Source organism: Cherax quadricarinatus, chromosome 5 (assembly GCF_038502225.1).
Source record: "Cherax quadricarinatus isolate ZL_2023a chromosome 5, ASM3850222v1, whole genome shotgun sequence".
Classification (NCBI taxonomy): Eukaryota; Metazoa; Arthropoda; class Malacostraca; order Decapoda; family Parastacidae; genus Cherax; species Cherax quadricarinatus.
This window is the reverse complement of record NC_091296.1, coordinates 20,020,615-20,037,771: the sequence shown is the minus strand read 5'-3', so window position 1 is coordinate 20,037,771 and position 17,157 is coordinate 20,020,615. Positions and strand designations below refer to the sequence as shown.

Sequence of the window (17,157 nt, the reverse complement as noted above, 5' to 3'; positions counted from 1 at the left end):
GTAGTTACAAAAGGAATTTATTATTTACTAGATAATGTTAATAATTAGTTACCTTTCCTTTAATAAGAGTACAATATTTTGTAGAAATGATGTTACATACCATTCATAATTTCTTATCATAGTTACACTGTACCACAATGTAAGACAAAAATTTGTCATTATCTCTAATATTCTTCACCTTATAGTATTATAGTATCTGCCACACTTTTTTTTTTTTTACCACATCAGGCATTGCCCACTAAGCTAAGGTGATGAGCTCCATCATCATTAATTAAAAACTAGCCTCACTGAAGAATCACTTCATGAGTTAAGGTAGTTAATCATTTCCACTACCTAAGCAGTACCTCAAATTTCTATGCAGCAGAGCACACATATGCTATTTGCAAGAGCTGTATTACATGAAATCCCCACACACTGCAAAACTGCAAAAAAGATATTATCATACTTGAATGGGAAATTAACCCTTTCAGGGTTTTTGACATACTAGTACATCTCTTACATGCCAGGGTTATTGACATACTAGTACGCATAAATTCTAGCGTCCTCAAATCAAGCAGGAAAAGGCTGGTAGTCCTAGATGTGAGAGAATGGGTCTCTGTGGTCAGTGTGTGCAGTACAAAAAAATCTGGGACCCAGAGGTGCATTGTGGGAAAGCCATTTTATTACACCTTGTTCACCATGTCTAGCGCTAAGAAACTCCTCACTCCTCGGCTAACTGGGGCTCTTTTGTTCCCAAGTGACAGTTCAGAGACAGATGGAAGTGTCAGTGAAGATGAATTTCATGGTTTTGAGGAGTTTGTGACCGAAAGCAATGCCCAGGAAACCTGAAGGAAGAAAGGAAGGAAGGTAGGAAGAAAGGGAGGAAGGAAGGAAGGTAGGAAGGAAGAAAGGAAGAGAAGAGAGGAAGGAAGGAAGGTAGGATGTAAGGAAGGAAGGAGACCATCAACCTAGGATAACCGAAAAAATTCAGACAGTGACTTATTTCCATGTGGGTTGGTTGGGCGAGGAGGAAGTTGACAGGCAGTGAGGGTGGTGAGTGATGGTGTTATTTGTCATTGTGACACTAATTATGCCAGTGACTCAGCATATTTACAAGTACACCCCCACACAACAACTATAAGCTTACAGAAGCTGTAGCAGTTCTAAGAGGTGTCCAGTGACTTTATATGTGCACATATATGACAAAAAAATAGTAATAAACAAAATACAATATTTGTACGGTTACTGTGTAGCATACAACAAGTGAATTTACATACAATATACCTTATACTGGTGTCACAGGACATAAAATTTACTTGAAAGAAGAAAACAAGGAAAGAAGAATTAAGAAAGGAAGGAAGGCGGGAAGGTGGGTAGGAAGGAAGGAGGGAAGGTAGGTAGAAAGAAAGAAAGGTAGGTAGGAAGGAAGAAAGGAAGGAGGAGAGGTGGGTAGGAAGGAAGGAGGGAAGGTAGGTAGGAAGGAAAAGATGAGAGGAAGGAAGGAGGGAAGGTAGGTAGGAAGAGATGAGAGGAAGGAGGGAAGGTAGGTAGGAAGAGATGAGAGGAAGGAAGAAGGAAGGAGGTAGGGTAGGTAGGAAGAAAAGAAGGTAGGTAGGTAGGTAGGAAGGAAGGAGGGAAGGTAGGTAGGAAGAGATGAGAGGAAGGAAGAAGTAAGGAAGAAAGGAAGGAGGGGAGGGAGGGAGGGAAAAAGGGAAGGTAGGTAGGAAGAGAGGAGAGGAAGAAGGGAAGGCAGGTAGGAAGGAAGGAAAGAAGGGAGCCAGGTTTGAGGGGAGGAAGGGATGTGTTGTGGAAGGCAGTGAGGGTTAGTGAGTGGTGGTATAATGCATAATTGTGACACAAGACACACTGGTGACTCAGCATATTTACAAGTCCATCCCCACACAACTACAGTGGCCCCTTGTTTATTGTCATTAATCCAGTCCTGGAACTGCGACGATTATCGAAATAGGTGATTTTCGAATCAATTTTCCCCATAAGAAATAATGTAAATACAATTAATCCGTCCTGACACCCAGAAGTACTACAAAATTTTTTTTACATGAAATATAGATGTAGTACATAAACAATACAATGAGACATGATGAATGAAACATTAACAGCATAACACTTACCTTTACTGGCGATTCTTCTTAGTGTATGGAAGACTGGAGGAGGCGACAGATTGGATTAGTTACTGTTTGGAAGGAGAATCCCCTTCCATCAACACCTTAGGTACCAAGTCCTTTTCTGGGGTTACTTCTCTTCTCTGTTTCTTAATGCCACTAGGACCAGCTTGAGAGTCACTGGAGTCCTGTCTTGCAAAAAAAGTCTCCAGAGAGCTCTGTTTCTGGTGTCTCTTTAAAACTTCCCTAAAATGGGCCAAGACTCCGTCACTGTACAAGTTGTTGATATGGCTTGCAACATTCTTCTCAGGGTGATGTTTCTCCAAAAATCTTTCCATCCTACCCCACATTTCAAAAACCTCCTTAATTTCTGAAGAAGGCACCTTCTTCCATCTCTCTTCCTCCTCTGCAGCAAGATTCTGAACTGCAATCTGTTGCTCTTCCTGCTGAAGCTCTTGCAGCTCCTCAGTGGTTAGCTCTTCATTGTTGTCCTCCACCAACTCTTCCACATCCTCCAAACTCACATCCAACCCCATGGAACTCTCCAGTGCCACAATAGAGTTAACAACTGACATAGGCTCATCAGGGTCAGCCACAAGCCCTTCAAAATCCCTCTTGTGGACACTATCTGGCCAAAATTTTCTCCAAGCAGAGTTCGAAGTCCTGGTAGTCACTCCCTGACAAGCCTTACCTATAAGGCTTATGCAATGGAGGATACTGAAGTGTTTTTTCCAAAACTCTCTTAGGGTCAAGTGAGTGTCTGAGGTCACATTAAAGCACCTTTGAAACATTGCTTTCGTGTACAGTTTTTTAAATTTTGAAATGACCTGCTAGTCCATGGGCTGGAGGAGAGGAGTGGTATTCGGGGGCAAGAACTTTACTGAGATGAACCCAAACTCCTTCAGAATTAGGTCATGCAAGTTTGGAGGATGAGCAGGTGCATTGTCCATTACTAGAAGGCACTTGAGATCCAATTTCTTTTCCAGGAGGTAATTCTTCACACTAGGGCCAAACACTTTATTGAACCACCTCGTGACCCATGCCTTATTATTAGATCTCCAAAACACAAACAATTTACTCTTCATAACATTGTTTTTCCTGAACACTCTGGGATTTTCAGAATGGTACACTAGTAACGGCTTCACTTTGAAATCCCCACTAGCATTAGCACAGAACATGAGCGTCAGCCTGTCTTTCATAGGCTTGTGTCCTGGCAGTCCCTTTTCCTCCTGAGTAATGTAGGTCCTCTTTGGCATTTCCTTCCAAAAGAGGCCTGTTTCTTCACAACTGAACACTTGCTCAAGTTTCAGTCCTTCAGCCTCTATGTACTCCTTGAATTCACTTACCAATTTTGTAGCTGCAATTTAGTCTGAACTGGCAGCCTCACCATACCTTATCACACTGTGTATGCCACTACGGTTCTTGAATCTCTCAAACCAACCTTTGTTGGCCTTAAATTCACAAATATCAGTACTCGTTGCAGGCAATTTCTTTACCAGATCGTCATGCAACTGCCTAGCCTTTTCACAAATAATCGATGTCATAATACACTCTCCTGCTAATTGTTTCTCATTTATCCACACCAATAATAGCTTCCCAACTTCTTCGAGTACTGATGATCTCATTTTTGTCAGCATATTTGCCCCCTTTGCAACAACAGCTGTCTTGATTTCCTTTTTCTTGGCCACGATGGAAGATATGGTTGTACGGGATTTGTTATACATCCTGGCCAGTTCGGCCACAGGTACGCCACTTTCATATTGTTCAATGGTGTTTTTTTCTTAAATTCAATCGTATTTCTCACCTTCTTTACCAAAGGCTTGGCACTAGGAGCTTTCTTTGGAGCCATGGTAGCTTATTTAGCACTTGCAAGCACTAAAATGAATGGAATATTATGAAATATTTAGTATGAACACATGAGGGGACCGTCACTCACTGGTAAACAATGGCACATTGGCTGGGAAGGGAGACCGAGGCGGCTCAGAGCCGTGAGTACACGTCCAGGATGAACGACGATTAGCGAGTCACCCGACCATTTGCGAACCAATGTTTGGACTAAAATAACGCGACGATTTCTGAAAAGGACGACTATCGAGCCCAACTATTATAGAGGGACCACTGTACAAGCTTTCAGAACCTCTTGTTGTTTTAGGAACCTGTCCAGTGACTCTATATGTGTATATACAGTGGAACCTCTACTTGCGAGCACATCCACGTGTGAGTTTTTCCAAATACGAGTAGTCGATGGGTCAATTTTTTGCTTCCATATTTATTATTATTTTTTTATTATCACACTGGCCGATTCCCACCAAGGCAGGGTAGCCCGAAAAAGAAAAACTTTCACCATCATTCACTCCATCACTGTCTTGCCAGAAGGGTGCTTTACACTACAGTTTTTAAACTGCAGCATTAACACCCCTCCTTCAGAGTGCAGGCACTGTACTTCCCATCTCCAGGACTCAAGTCCGGCCTGCCGGTTTCCTTGAATCCCTTCATAAATGTTACTTTGCTCACACTCCAACAGCATGTCAAGTATTAAAAACCATTTGTCTCCATTCACTCCTATCAAACACGCTCACGCATGCCTGATGGAAGTCCAAGCCCCTCGCACACAAAACCTCCTTTACCCCCTCCCTCCAACCTTTCCTAGGCCGACCCCTACCCCGCCTTCCTTCCACTACAGACTGATACACTCTTGAAGTCATTCTGTTTCGCTCCATTCTCTCTACATGTCCAAACCACCTCAACAACCCTTCCTCAGCCCTCTGGACAAAAGTTTTGGTAATCCCGCACCTCCTCCTAACTTCCAAACTACGAATTCTCTGCATTATATTCACACCACACATTGCCCTCAGACACGACATCTCCACTGCCTCCAGCCTTCTCCTCGCTGCAACATTCATCACCCACGCTTCACACCCATATAAGAGCGTTGGTAAAACTATATTCTCATACATTCCCCTCTTTGCCTCCAAGGACAAAGTTCTTTGTCTCCACAGACTCCTAAGTGCACCACTCACTCTTTTTCCCTCATCAATTCTATGATTCACCTCATCTTTCATAGACCCATCCGCTGACACGTCCACTCCCAAATATCTGAATACGTTCACCTCCTCCATACTCTCTCTCTCCAATCTGATATTCAATCTTTCATCACCTAATCTTTTTGTTATCCTCATAACCTTACTCTTTCCTGTATTCACCTTTAATTTTCTTCTTTTGCACACCCTACCAAATTCATCCACCAATCTCTGCAACTTCTCTTCAGAATCTCCCAAGAGCACAGTGTTATCAGCAAAGAGCAGCTGTGACAACTCCCACTTTGTGTGTGATTCTTTATCTTTTAACTCCACGCTTCTTGCCAAGACCCTCGCATTTACTTCTCTTACAACCCCATCTATAAATATATTAAACAACCACGGTGACATCACACATCCTTGTCTAAGGCCTACTTTTACTGGGAAAAAATTTCCCTCTTTCCTACATACTCTAACTTGAGCCTCACTATCCTCGTAAAAACTCTTCACTGCTTTCAGTAACCTACCTCCTACACCATACACTTGCAACATCTGCCACATTGCCCCCCTATCCACCCTGTCATACGCCTTTTCCAAATCCATAACTGCCACAAAGACCTCTTTAGCCTTATCTAAATACTGTTCACTTATATGTTTCACTGTAAACACCTGGTCCACACACCCCCTTATGCTTCCATATGCGAGCAAAATTTCCACAAGCGAGCAGACCTCAAGGCAGGTTCCTTGACATTGGTGAGGGGCTCTTGCTCTTGATCTAGGGAATTGTATCTCATTTGTTTGTTGGACTATCTTATTGAAACTTGTGCAATGTATGATGGAAAGATGCTTCTTAATGTAATAATAATAATAATAATAATAATAATAATAATAATAATAATAATAATAATAATAATTATATGCATAATATTAATAATTTTTTTTTTTTTCAACAAGTCGGCCGTCTCCCACCGAGGCAGGGTGACCCAAAAAAGAAAGAAAATCCCCAAAAAGAAAATACTTTCATCATCATTCAACACTTTCACCACACTCACACATTATCACTGCTTTTGCAGAGGTGCTCAGAATACAACAGTTTAGAAGCATATACGTATAAAGATACACAACATATCCCTCCAAACTGCCAATATCCCAAACCCCTCCTTTAAAGTGCAGGCATTGTACTTCCCATTTCCAGGACTCAAGTCCGACTATGTGAAAATAACCGGTTTCCCGAATCCCTTCACTAAATATTACCCTGCTCACACTCCAACAGATCGTCAGGTCCCAAGTATCATTCGTCTCCATTCACTCCTATCTAACACGCTCATGCACGCTTGCTGGAAGTTCAAGCCCCTTGCCCACAAAACCTCCTTTACCCCCTCTCTCCAACTCTTTCGAGGACGACCCCTACCCCTCCTTCCTTCCCCTATAGATTTATATGCTTTCCATGTCATTCTACTTTGATCCATTCTCTCTAAATGACCAAACCACCTCAACAACCCCTCTTCTGCCCTCTGACTAATGCTTTTATTAGCTCCACACCTTCTCCTAATTTCCACACTCTGAATTTTCTGCATAATATTTACACCACACATTGCCCTTAGACAGGACATCTCCACTGCCTCCAACCGTCTCCTCGCTGCTGCATTTACCACCCAAGCTTCACATCCATATAAGAGTGTTGGTACTACTATACTTTCATACATTCCCTTCTTTGCCTCCATAGATAACGTTTTTTGACTCCACATATACCTCAACGCACCACTCACCTTTTTTCCCTCATCAATTCTATGATTAACTTCATCCTTCATAAACCCATCCGCCGACACGTCAACTCCCAAGTATCTGAAAACATTCACTTCTTCCATACTCCTCCTCCCCAATTTGATATCCAATTTTTCTTTATCTAAATCATTTGATACCCTCATCACCTTACTCTTTTCTATGTTCACTTTCAACTTTCTACCTTTACACACATTTTCAAACTCATCCACTAACCTTTGCAATTTTTCTTTAGAATCTCCCATAAGCACAGTATCATCAGCAAAAAGTAACTGTGTCAGTTCCCATTTTGAATTTGATTCCCCATAATTTAATCCCACCCCTCTCCCGAACACCCTAGCATTTACTTCTTTTACAACCCCATCTATAAATATATTAAACAACCATGGTGACATTACACATCCCTGTCTAAGACCTACTTTTACTGGGAAGTATTCTCCCTCTCTTCTACATACCCTAACCTGAGCCTCACTATCCTCATAAAAGCTCTTTACAGCATTTAGTAACTTACCACCTATTCCATATACTTGCAACATCTGCCACATTGCTCCTCTATCCACTCTATCATATGCCTTTTCTAAATCCATAAATGCAATAAAAACTTCCCTACCTTTATCTAAATACTGTTCACATAATAATAATTATATGTATAATAATAATAATAATTCTTTCTTTCAACAAACCGGCCGTATCCCACCGAGGCGGGGTGGCCCAAAAGAAAAAACGAAAGTTTCTCCTTTTACATTTAGTAATATATACAGGAGAAGGGGTTACTAGCCCCTTGCTCCTGGCATTTTATTCGCCTCTTACAACACGCATGGCTTATGTAGGAAGAATTCTGTTCCACTTCCCCATAGAGGTAAGAGGAAATAAACAAGAACTAGTAAGAAAATAGAAGAAAATCCACCGGGGTGTGTATATAGTATATGCTTGTACATGTATGTGTAGTGTGACCTAAGTGTAAGTAGAAGTAGCAAGACGTACCTGAAACCTTGTATGTTTATGAGACAGAAAAATGGACACCAGCAATCCTACCATCATGTAAAGCAATTACAGGCTTTTGTTTTACACTCACTTGGCAAAACGGTAGTACCTCCCTGGGCGGTTGCTGTCTACCAACCTACTACGTATAATAATAATAGTATAACAATATACTAATACAATAATAATAATAATAATAATTTTTTTTTTATTATTAGCACACTGGCCAATTCCCACCAAGGCAGGGTGGCCCAAAAAAAAAAAAACTTTCACCATCATTCACTCCATCACTGTCTTGCCAGAAGGGTGCTTTACACTACAGTTTTTAAACTGCAACATTAACACCCCTCTTTCATAGTGCAGGCACTGTACTTCCCATCTCCAGGACTCAAGTCTGGCCTGCCGGTTTCCCTGAATCCCTTCATAAATGTTACTTTGCTCACACTCCAACAGCACGTCAAGTATTAAAAACCATTTGTTTCCATTCACTCCTATCAAACACACTCATGCATGCCCGCTGGAAGTCTAAGCCCCTCGCACACAAAACCTCCTTTACCCCCTCCCTCCAACCTTTCCTACGCCGACCCCTACCCCGCCTTCCTTCCACTACAGACTGATACACTGTTAAAGTCATTCTGTTTAGATCCATTCTCTCTACATGTCCGAACCACCTCAACAACCCTTCCTCAGCCCTCTGGGCAACAGTTTTGGCAATCCTGCACCTCCTCCTAACTTCCAAACTACGAATTCTCTGCATTATATTCACACCACACATTGCCCTCAGACACGACATCTCCACTGCCTCCAGCCTTCTCCTTGCTGCAACATTCAACACCCATGCTTCACACCCATATAAGAGCGTTGGTAAATAATACTCTCATACATTCCCCTCTTTGCCTCCAAGGACAAAGTTCTTTGTCTCCACAGACTCTTAAGTGCACCGCTCACCCTTTTCCCCTCATCAATTCTATGATTCACCTCATCTTTCATAGACCCATCCGCTGACACGTCCACTCCCAAATATCTGAATACATTCACCTCCTCCATACTCTCTCCCTCCAATCTGATATCCAATCTTTCATCACCTAATCTTTTTATCCTCATAACCTTACTCTTTCCTGTATTCACTTTTAAATTTCTTCTTTTACATACCCTACCAAATTCATCCACCAACTTCTGCAACTTCTCTTCAGAATCTCCCAAGAGCACAGTATCATCAGCAAAGAGCAACTGTGACAACTCCCACTTTATGTGTGATTCTTTATCTTTTAACTCCACGCCTCTTGCCAAGACCCTCGCATTTCTTCTCTTACTACCCCATCTATAAATATATTAAACAACCACAGTGACATCACACATCCCTGTCTAAGGCCTACTTTTACTGGAAAATAATCTCCCTCTTTCCTACATACTCTAACTTGAGCCTCACTATCCTCGTAAAAACTCTTCACTGCTTTCAGTAACCTACCTCCTATACCATACACCTGCAACATCTGCCACATTGGCCCCCTATCCACCCTGTGTTATGCCTTTTCCAAATCCATAAATGCCACAAAAACCTCTTTAGCCTTATCTAAATACTGTTCACTTATATGTTTCACTGTAAACACCTGGTCCACACACCCCCTACCTTTCCTAAAGCCTCCTTGTTCATCTGCTATCCTATTCTCCATCTTACTCTTAATTCTTTCAATAATAACTCTACCATACACTTTACCAGGTATACTCAACAGACTTATCCCCCTATAATTTTTGTACTCTCTTTTGTCCCCTTTGCCTTTGACTCACGAAATCGTAATGACACGATTGCAAACAAACAATACCACGGGCGGGATTTGAACCTGCGGTCAGAGAGTCTCAAAACTCCAGACCGTCGCATTAGCCAGGTCCAGTGGCTAGCTGTGTGCCTGTACCTAAATAAACTTATACACTGTGCTGGCATGCAGGTACACATGAAAATCACAAAGTGTCTTATGAGTCTCGAAGATGCCATATTAATAATGCTGATAATAATAATATGCAATAATAATCACTCTGAGGTGCATTAAGTGTCATATATTACGTTAATATAGGCATTTTCATTAATCTATTGATGACATTTTTTTCAAAAATATATAATAAACATGCTACATAACATACATGTATAAACATGATAAATATGTCCCACAGTAGAATAAATTAGCATAAATATGAGATGTTTATCCAGTCGTCTTGTCAGTGTCGGAAATAATAACGTTTTCTCTAGTTCAACACCAAAGAAAATGCGTACATAACAGTATTACTGGGGGTAACTATAGAAAATTATTCCTTTTGTATACTTTCACTCAGAGCATGATTCCTTCTAAAAATGGTGTGATACATGAGAATGGGAGAGTAGCTCTTTATTTATTCTACTGTACCAACATGGAGACAACTTGTATTATGGTATAAGCTTCACAAACATGGAAATGAACGTATATGAACCATATCGAGACGTGTTCATCTGCTTCTTTATATACACCGCATCTCTCTCCTCTCTCATTTACTCATTCTCTCTCTCTCTTGTTTATCTCATTTACTCACCTCTCACCCTACATTAAGACTACAAATATTTTAAGGTAAGTAATGAGTGTACTGTATATGCATTTTATTGCTCTGGGGCACTTTAAATGTCATACAGGTCCGCGATCACAAATCTGGCAATCAGTCATCTGGTTTGATCAGTTATTAGGCACTAATTTTGGCTAGCATAATTTCAAATTTCCAGGATTGCCACACCAATCTGCTGGTACAGTTTGGTGGTGCTACATGCTGCGTAAGTCATTCCAATTTCTTTTTCTCCATTTATTGTGATAACCTGCTTACTTTTAGCCTCAGCCATGGTTCCAATGAATAAAAGAAATGCTTTTCTTTGTGTAAAGCACATACACAGTACATTGTTCATAAAAGATAAAGTGGCTTTGAAGCCACTGTTGGTTGCCATGAGCTCAGTCTTGTGATACAGGGGAATGTGCTTTATCATTAAGCTAATATCACCACTATGGCTTATTTGCCTATCACAATTGATCTATGACATAATAAACAATATAAATAACATAAAAACATGTTAAATACTCCAGAATGAATAATATTTGGCATAATACTGAGCAGTTCGACATAGGTACGAAGAGGATATGGGATACAAGTACCATCCGTCTATCCCTGTCTTGGGGGTTTATAATAGAGAAAATGGAATGTAGCATAGGGCTGTGATATACATTCATAATGCACCATAAAACTGAAACAAAAAAACTATTTTCTCTACACAAATTATCATACATAGCAGCATATATTATTTGGAATTTATATGCATTTATAAGTGGAAACAATGGCATTCTGCTGTCCAGTGATGTCTGCTTTTTGGTGGTAGCCTGGAACCTAACCTGACGTATAAGTGGGGCCTTACTGTATATTTATAATTAGCACTGCAATATTGAATAGTTTTAGAAGATCTAGGGAATTACTATAATTATACTTATAGTTGAACAAAAATGTAAAAATAACATGCCAAAAATAAAAAAGACACTGATGCCAAACTCCTAGAGATCATGTTACCATATTCAAGTGGCATTCAAGACTGTGCCTCAGGCACCTGCTGGTGCCATAAAATAATTGTAAATTTTTTGAACTGTAAGAAGGACACAGAGCTGAATTATTAGGAGGGAGGAAGTGAAGGCATGGTTCACTCTCACAACAGTTATTGCAGTCGAGAGCACAGCTACAGAGGTAGGAGGAGATGTTCTCTGTAACTCACAACTGAGATAGAAGGGAGAAAAGGTAAAGAGAGAGGAAAGTATTAAAGAAAGGATATCAGATGAAAGAATGGAAGTTACAAATGAAGAAGCACATCAATGTCAGTTAAGAAATCAGAGAGAGAGAGGGTCTGCAGCAATGGCTATTGCAGAGAATAAAGCATCATGTGATTATAGTGATTTCTACAAACAGTAATAACCTAATTTTATTTTCTTTATTTTTGGACACTTGGAAATATGAAACTCACCAGGAACCTCTTGAACACGATCAATCAAAAATCTTCTGTTATTGTGAGCAGGGAGAAACCGCAGAATATCAAGGTCATATGCATCCATGGGTGGAGTTCCATTGACAATCCAGTCTGCAATCATGGAGCCAATGCCACCAGCTGCACTGCTGCCACCACTTCTCAGACCAGCAGCCACAAAGTAGTTTAGAAGCTGCAAATATACATAAATGCTCTTAATATTTCCAACATTGTGATTTAATATGGATAAGGCCATAAGAACTCAGTGGGTATTTCTCAAATTGTCATCACTGTCTCATTTTCAATATTCATGGATACTGGGTGGTATCAATTGTGTAAGAAAAATTATATTCATTTTAATGCATCAGTTTTAATACACCTGCAGTCTCCTACTGAGATAGGAATGACCCAAAAAGAAGAAAACACTTGCACCATTATTCATTCAATCACTTTCTTGTCAGAAGTATGATAACAGAGGGGCCCTTCAAACTGCAACTTCCCTACCCCTTCTTCAGAATGCAGGCACTACTTCCCATCTCTAGGACTCAAGTCTGGCTAACCGGTTTCCAAGAATTCTTTCATAAATGTTACCTTGCTCACTCTCTAATAGCATGTCAACTCATAGAAACTTCTTGCTTCTGCTCTCTCCTATCTAACATGCTTGCACATGCCTGATGAACATTCAAGCCCTTAGAATATTCTAGGAAAAAATGGGTAATATATATACAACGGAACCTCTACTTACAAGTTTAATCCGTTCCATGACTTTGCTCACATCTGGATTTGCTCATTTGCAGAGTCAATTTTCCTCATTTAAATTAATTGAAATGGAATTAATTCATTTCATTGGAATCCCAGGCACAAGAAAATACTTCAATAATTTCCCTAATATCAACTCTACGGCTTATTTATCCATCACAATTCATGTAATACGACATAATAAACAATATAGGATAACCCAAAAAAGTCAGACAGTGACTTACAAGTACATGTACTACACTCTTAATACTCCACTTAACTGCTACACTCTTAATGCTACACTTAATTGCTACACTTTGCCACTGCTGCTTCATGTTGTCTGCTACTGTTACGCGCCCCTCCTTCACACTCCATTATATACAAAAATAAAAGGCCTGGTTAAAATAAGTGTAGTAATATATCGCAAACCACTTTATTACTAGCTAGATTAAACAGGTTCAACTATATATTATTATCGGGGTACGGTATAAATCATCAAAGGTACTCTCAAGCAAGGTTGTATTCAATAAGATGCTATTCGTTAGGCATTATTATAATATTATATTATATTGTATTATACATATTATTATTGTATTATAGTAGGTTGATTACTGTGTTTTGTTATGCAAGTGGGAACCACTACTTTAGAGACCGGTCGATGGTTCCAGAATTGGCACCTAGCGCTACCTCCTGATCGACCTGACGTCAGACCACTGAGCATTTGAACAGTCAGTCAGATCATAGCACTGACTCTGATCGGGTCTTCAACCCAGAGATCTTAACTTGGTCAATAATTCTAGATCGTGTCTATTGTCTTAACTTTGCTGTTAATTCCAAGAGTCTGATAACCCTTCAATTTAAGAAGGATAACTGATTTACTTCCTTAAAGTTCCCATAGTAGTTCTTATTTGGACTCTTCATTGTAATTATTGTATTATGCTTAATTCATAAAGATTTGAACATAGAATTATGTTCCTCGTTGTACAGTCTCATTTCATTGATAATAGTGAATTGTCATTTTAATTCACTGACTGGATACCAATAAAGGTTCATAATTGGCAGTAAATAAAACTAACCAAAAAACAAAATTAAGTATTTATTCCCCTATTGTTGCAGCATAGAGCAAGCTGTAACAGCTACTGCTGCTTCATGTTGTTTGCCACTGCTGCTTAATGTTGTCTGCCACTGCTGCTTCATGTTGTCTGCCACTGCTACCTCATGTTGTCTGCCACTGCTGCTTCATGTTGTCTGCCACTGCTACCTCATGATGTCTCCCACTGCTGCTTCATGTTGTCTGCCACTGCTACCTCATGATGTCTCCTCCTACTTTTGCTAGCGTGTCGAAGAGCTTTCCAATATGTGAAGGTTGAGGGGCAGTGCCAATCGGACAGGTATTGGATGGTGACATCATTTGTTTACTCCTGAACATCACCAAAGACTTGAACATTTCTGCTACTTTGAGCTCAATTTCAAGGTACTCTTTGTCGTCAAAATCATATCTGTTTCTGCACTACATCTTCCATTCTATCAAATGAGACAAAAAAACGAGAATACAACCATAAAAACCATATGGAAATATACCACTAAGGGGAGACTAATGGCTGAGAAGTGAACTACATTATTTATGGTCAAATTTCATTCATTTTTAGTGTACGCTAAGAAGCATCTTTCCATCATACACTGCCCAAGTTTCAATAAGATAGTCCAACAAACAACTGATATCCAATTCCTTCGATCAAGAGCAAGAGCCCCTCACCAGCATCAAGGAACCTCCCTTGAGGCCCACTCGCATCTGGAAATTTCACTCATGTCTGGAAGCAAAAAATCGACCGAGCAACTGCTCATATCTGGAAAAACTTGCACGTGGATGCACTCAAAAGTAGAGATTCCACTGTATATCTGGACTGACATGGGAAATTTCTTATTCAGGTACCTTTCATATGCTCATGATAAAAAATAATTTGGAGTATGGAGAGGGTAGACAGAATTAGTTCTGCACCAGAGAAGAAACTAGAACAGGAGGGTATGAACAGAACCAACTCCCCCCACAAGGCTAAAAGAATATAATTTTTTTAATGATACATGAAATAACCTATATAAAAAACATGGTGGAATCTGACTCCATACAAGGATTTAAAAGTAGATACAGTACTGTGTGACAAACTATTTCATGTCATACGGCATAAAATTAAACATTTTCTAACTCAAATTGATAATTGTAAATAGATAATTATGTGTTTAATTAGTACACAGATTGATCTAATTTTAATTTACGTTTAAATCACTGGCACAAATATTTTACAAATAATAATAAACAATATTAAGGTGATTAGTGTATCAAACGATTTAGATGAAGAAAAATTGGATATCACATTGGAGAGAGGGAGTATGGAAGAAGTAAATGTTTTCAGATATTTGGGAGTTCATTTGTCAGCAGATGGGGTTATGAAGGATGAGGTTAACCATAGAACTGATGAAAGAAAAAAGGTGAGTGGTGAGTCGAGTTATCTGTGGAGACAAAAAACGTTATCCATGGAGGCAAAGAAGGGAATGTATGCAAGTATAGTGGTACCAACACTCTTATAAGGGTGTCAAGCTTGGGTTGTAAATGCTGCAGTGAGAAGGTAGCTGGAGGCAGTGGAGATGTCCTGTCTAAGGGCAATGTGTGGTGTAAATATTATGCAGAGAATTCAGAGTGTGGAAATTAGGAGGTGTAGAGTTACTAAAAGTATAAGTCAGAGGGCTGAAGAGGGGTTGTTGAGGTGGTTCGGTCATTTAGAGAGAATGGAACAAAGTAGAATGACTTGGAGAGCATATAAATCTGTAGGGGAAGGAAGGTGGGGTAGGGGTCATCCTCGAAAAGGTTGGAGGGAGAGGGTAAATGAGGTTTTGTGGGCGAGGGGCTTGGACTTCCAGTAAGAATGCGTGACTTTGTTAGACAGGAGTGAATAGAGATGAATGTTTTTTTTGACCTGACGAGCTATTGGAGTGTGAAGGGACTCAGGAAAAACGGTTAGCCAGACTTGAGTCCTGGAAATGGGAAGTGCAATGCCTTCACTTTAAAGGAGGGGTCTGGGATATTGACTGTTTGGAGGGACATCTAAACTGTCGTATCCGAGCGCCTCTGCAAAAACAGTGATTATGTATGAATGATGGTGAAAATGTTGAATGATGATGAAAGTATTTTTCTTTCTTTTTGAGATTTTCTTTCTTTTTGGGTCACCCTGCTTCAGTGGGAAATGGCCGATGTGTAAAAGAAAAAAAAAATAAACATGTCTTAAAGTTTGCAACAGCTGTCTATTTTTACCACATGTCAGCATCCCACTCCAGTTTCCAACCATCATAATTATTTAAAAAATATTACTGAATTCATGAAGGTCATTCAACAATGCTGTTTTCATAACAAAAACATTTGTGCTACTGACTTACCTCAGGTACCATTCCAACTATCCATCTGTGGTCCATAGAAAATGAACATGCAGTATTATAGAGACGACCAAGGACTGCATTCTTCATTACAGGTGCACGATGAAGCATCTGTTTCAGCAAGACATGGAAGTGGTCCCAGTCTTCAAGTAGATCTCGCTCATGCAAGCGACCTGCACCAGTGAAATAATGTGGTTAAAATATGTGATGACTTAGCATCATCTGCACCTAAAAAATGAACCATTTATTCTACAATATTATTACATGTATTATTTTACATTATTTTACATGTATTATTTTATTTAGAGTTGTACCAACACTTTCACATGGGTGTGAAGAATGGATTGTGAATGTTGCAACATTCACAACCCATAGTATACAAATATAATTTCTTTTTTTTAACACATTGGCCATTTCCCACCAAGGTAGGGTGACCCCAAAAAAAGAAAAAAACTGTCACCATCATTCATACACAATCACTGTCTTTGCAGAGGTGTTCAGATACGACAGTTTAGATGTCACTCCAAACAGTCAACATCCCAAACCCCTCCTGTAAAGTGCAGCCATTGTACTTCCCACTTCCAGGGCTCAAGTCCAGCTAACCAGTTTCCCTGAGTCCCTTCATAAAATATTACCCTGCTCATACTCCAACAGCTCGTCATGTCCCAAAAACCATTCGTTTCCATTCACTCCTATCTAACATAGTACTGTATATAAATGTCTATATAAACACCAAGTGTTTGCAGTGAAACACATAGGTGAACAGTACTTACATAAGGATAAAGAAGTTTTTGTGGCATTTATGGATTTGGAAAAGGCATATGATAAGGTGGATAGGGGGGCAATGTGGCAGATGCTACAAATGTATGGAATAGGAGGCAGGTTATTGAGAGTGGTGAAAAGTTTTTACGAGGATAGTGAGGCTCAGGTTAGAGTATGTAGGCAAGAGGGAGATTATTTCCCAGTAAAAGTAGGCCTTTGACAGGGATGTGTGATGTCACCATGGTTGTTCAATATATTTAGAGATGTAATAGTAAGAGAAGTGAATGCTCGGGTGTTGGCAAGAGGTGTGGGGTTAAAAGATAAAGAATCT

General features: G+C 39.9%; 1 protein-coding gene across 7 annotated transcripts in view; it reads right to left on the bottom strand.

The window, feature by feature from the left end:
* LOC128684814 (pyruvate dehydrogenase phosphatase regulatory subunit, mitochondrial) overlaps positions 1–17,157 on the bottom strand; it is a 170,181-nt gene that overhangs the window by 92,275 nt on the left and 60,749 nt on the right. For all 7 annotated transcript variants that reach the window (XR_011394107.1, XM_070100929.1, XM_070100927.1 and 4 more), the window contains exons 8-9: positions 16,068–16,237; positions 11,901–12,093 (exon numbers count right to left, since the gene is read on the bottom strand). Coding sequence is in view for 6 of the 7 variants with exons in the window: in XM_070100929.1 (XP_069957030.1) it covers positions 11,901–12,093; positions 16,068–16,237 (363 nt within the window). In the remaining variant the exon portion in view is untranslated. The remainder of the gene's footprint in view (positions 1–11,900; positions 12,094–16,067; positions 16,238–17,157) is intronic.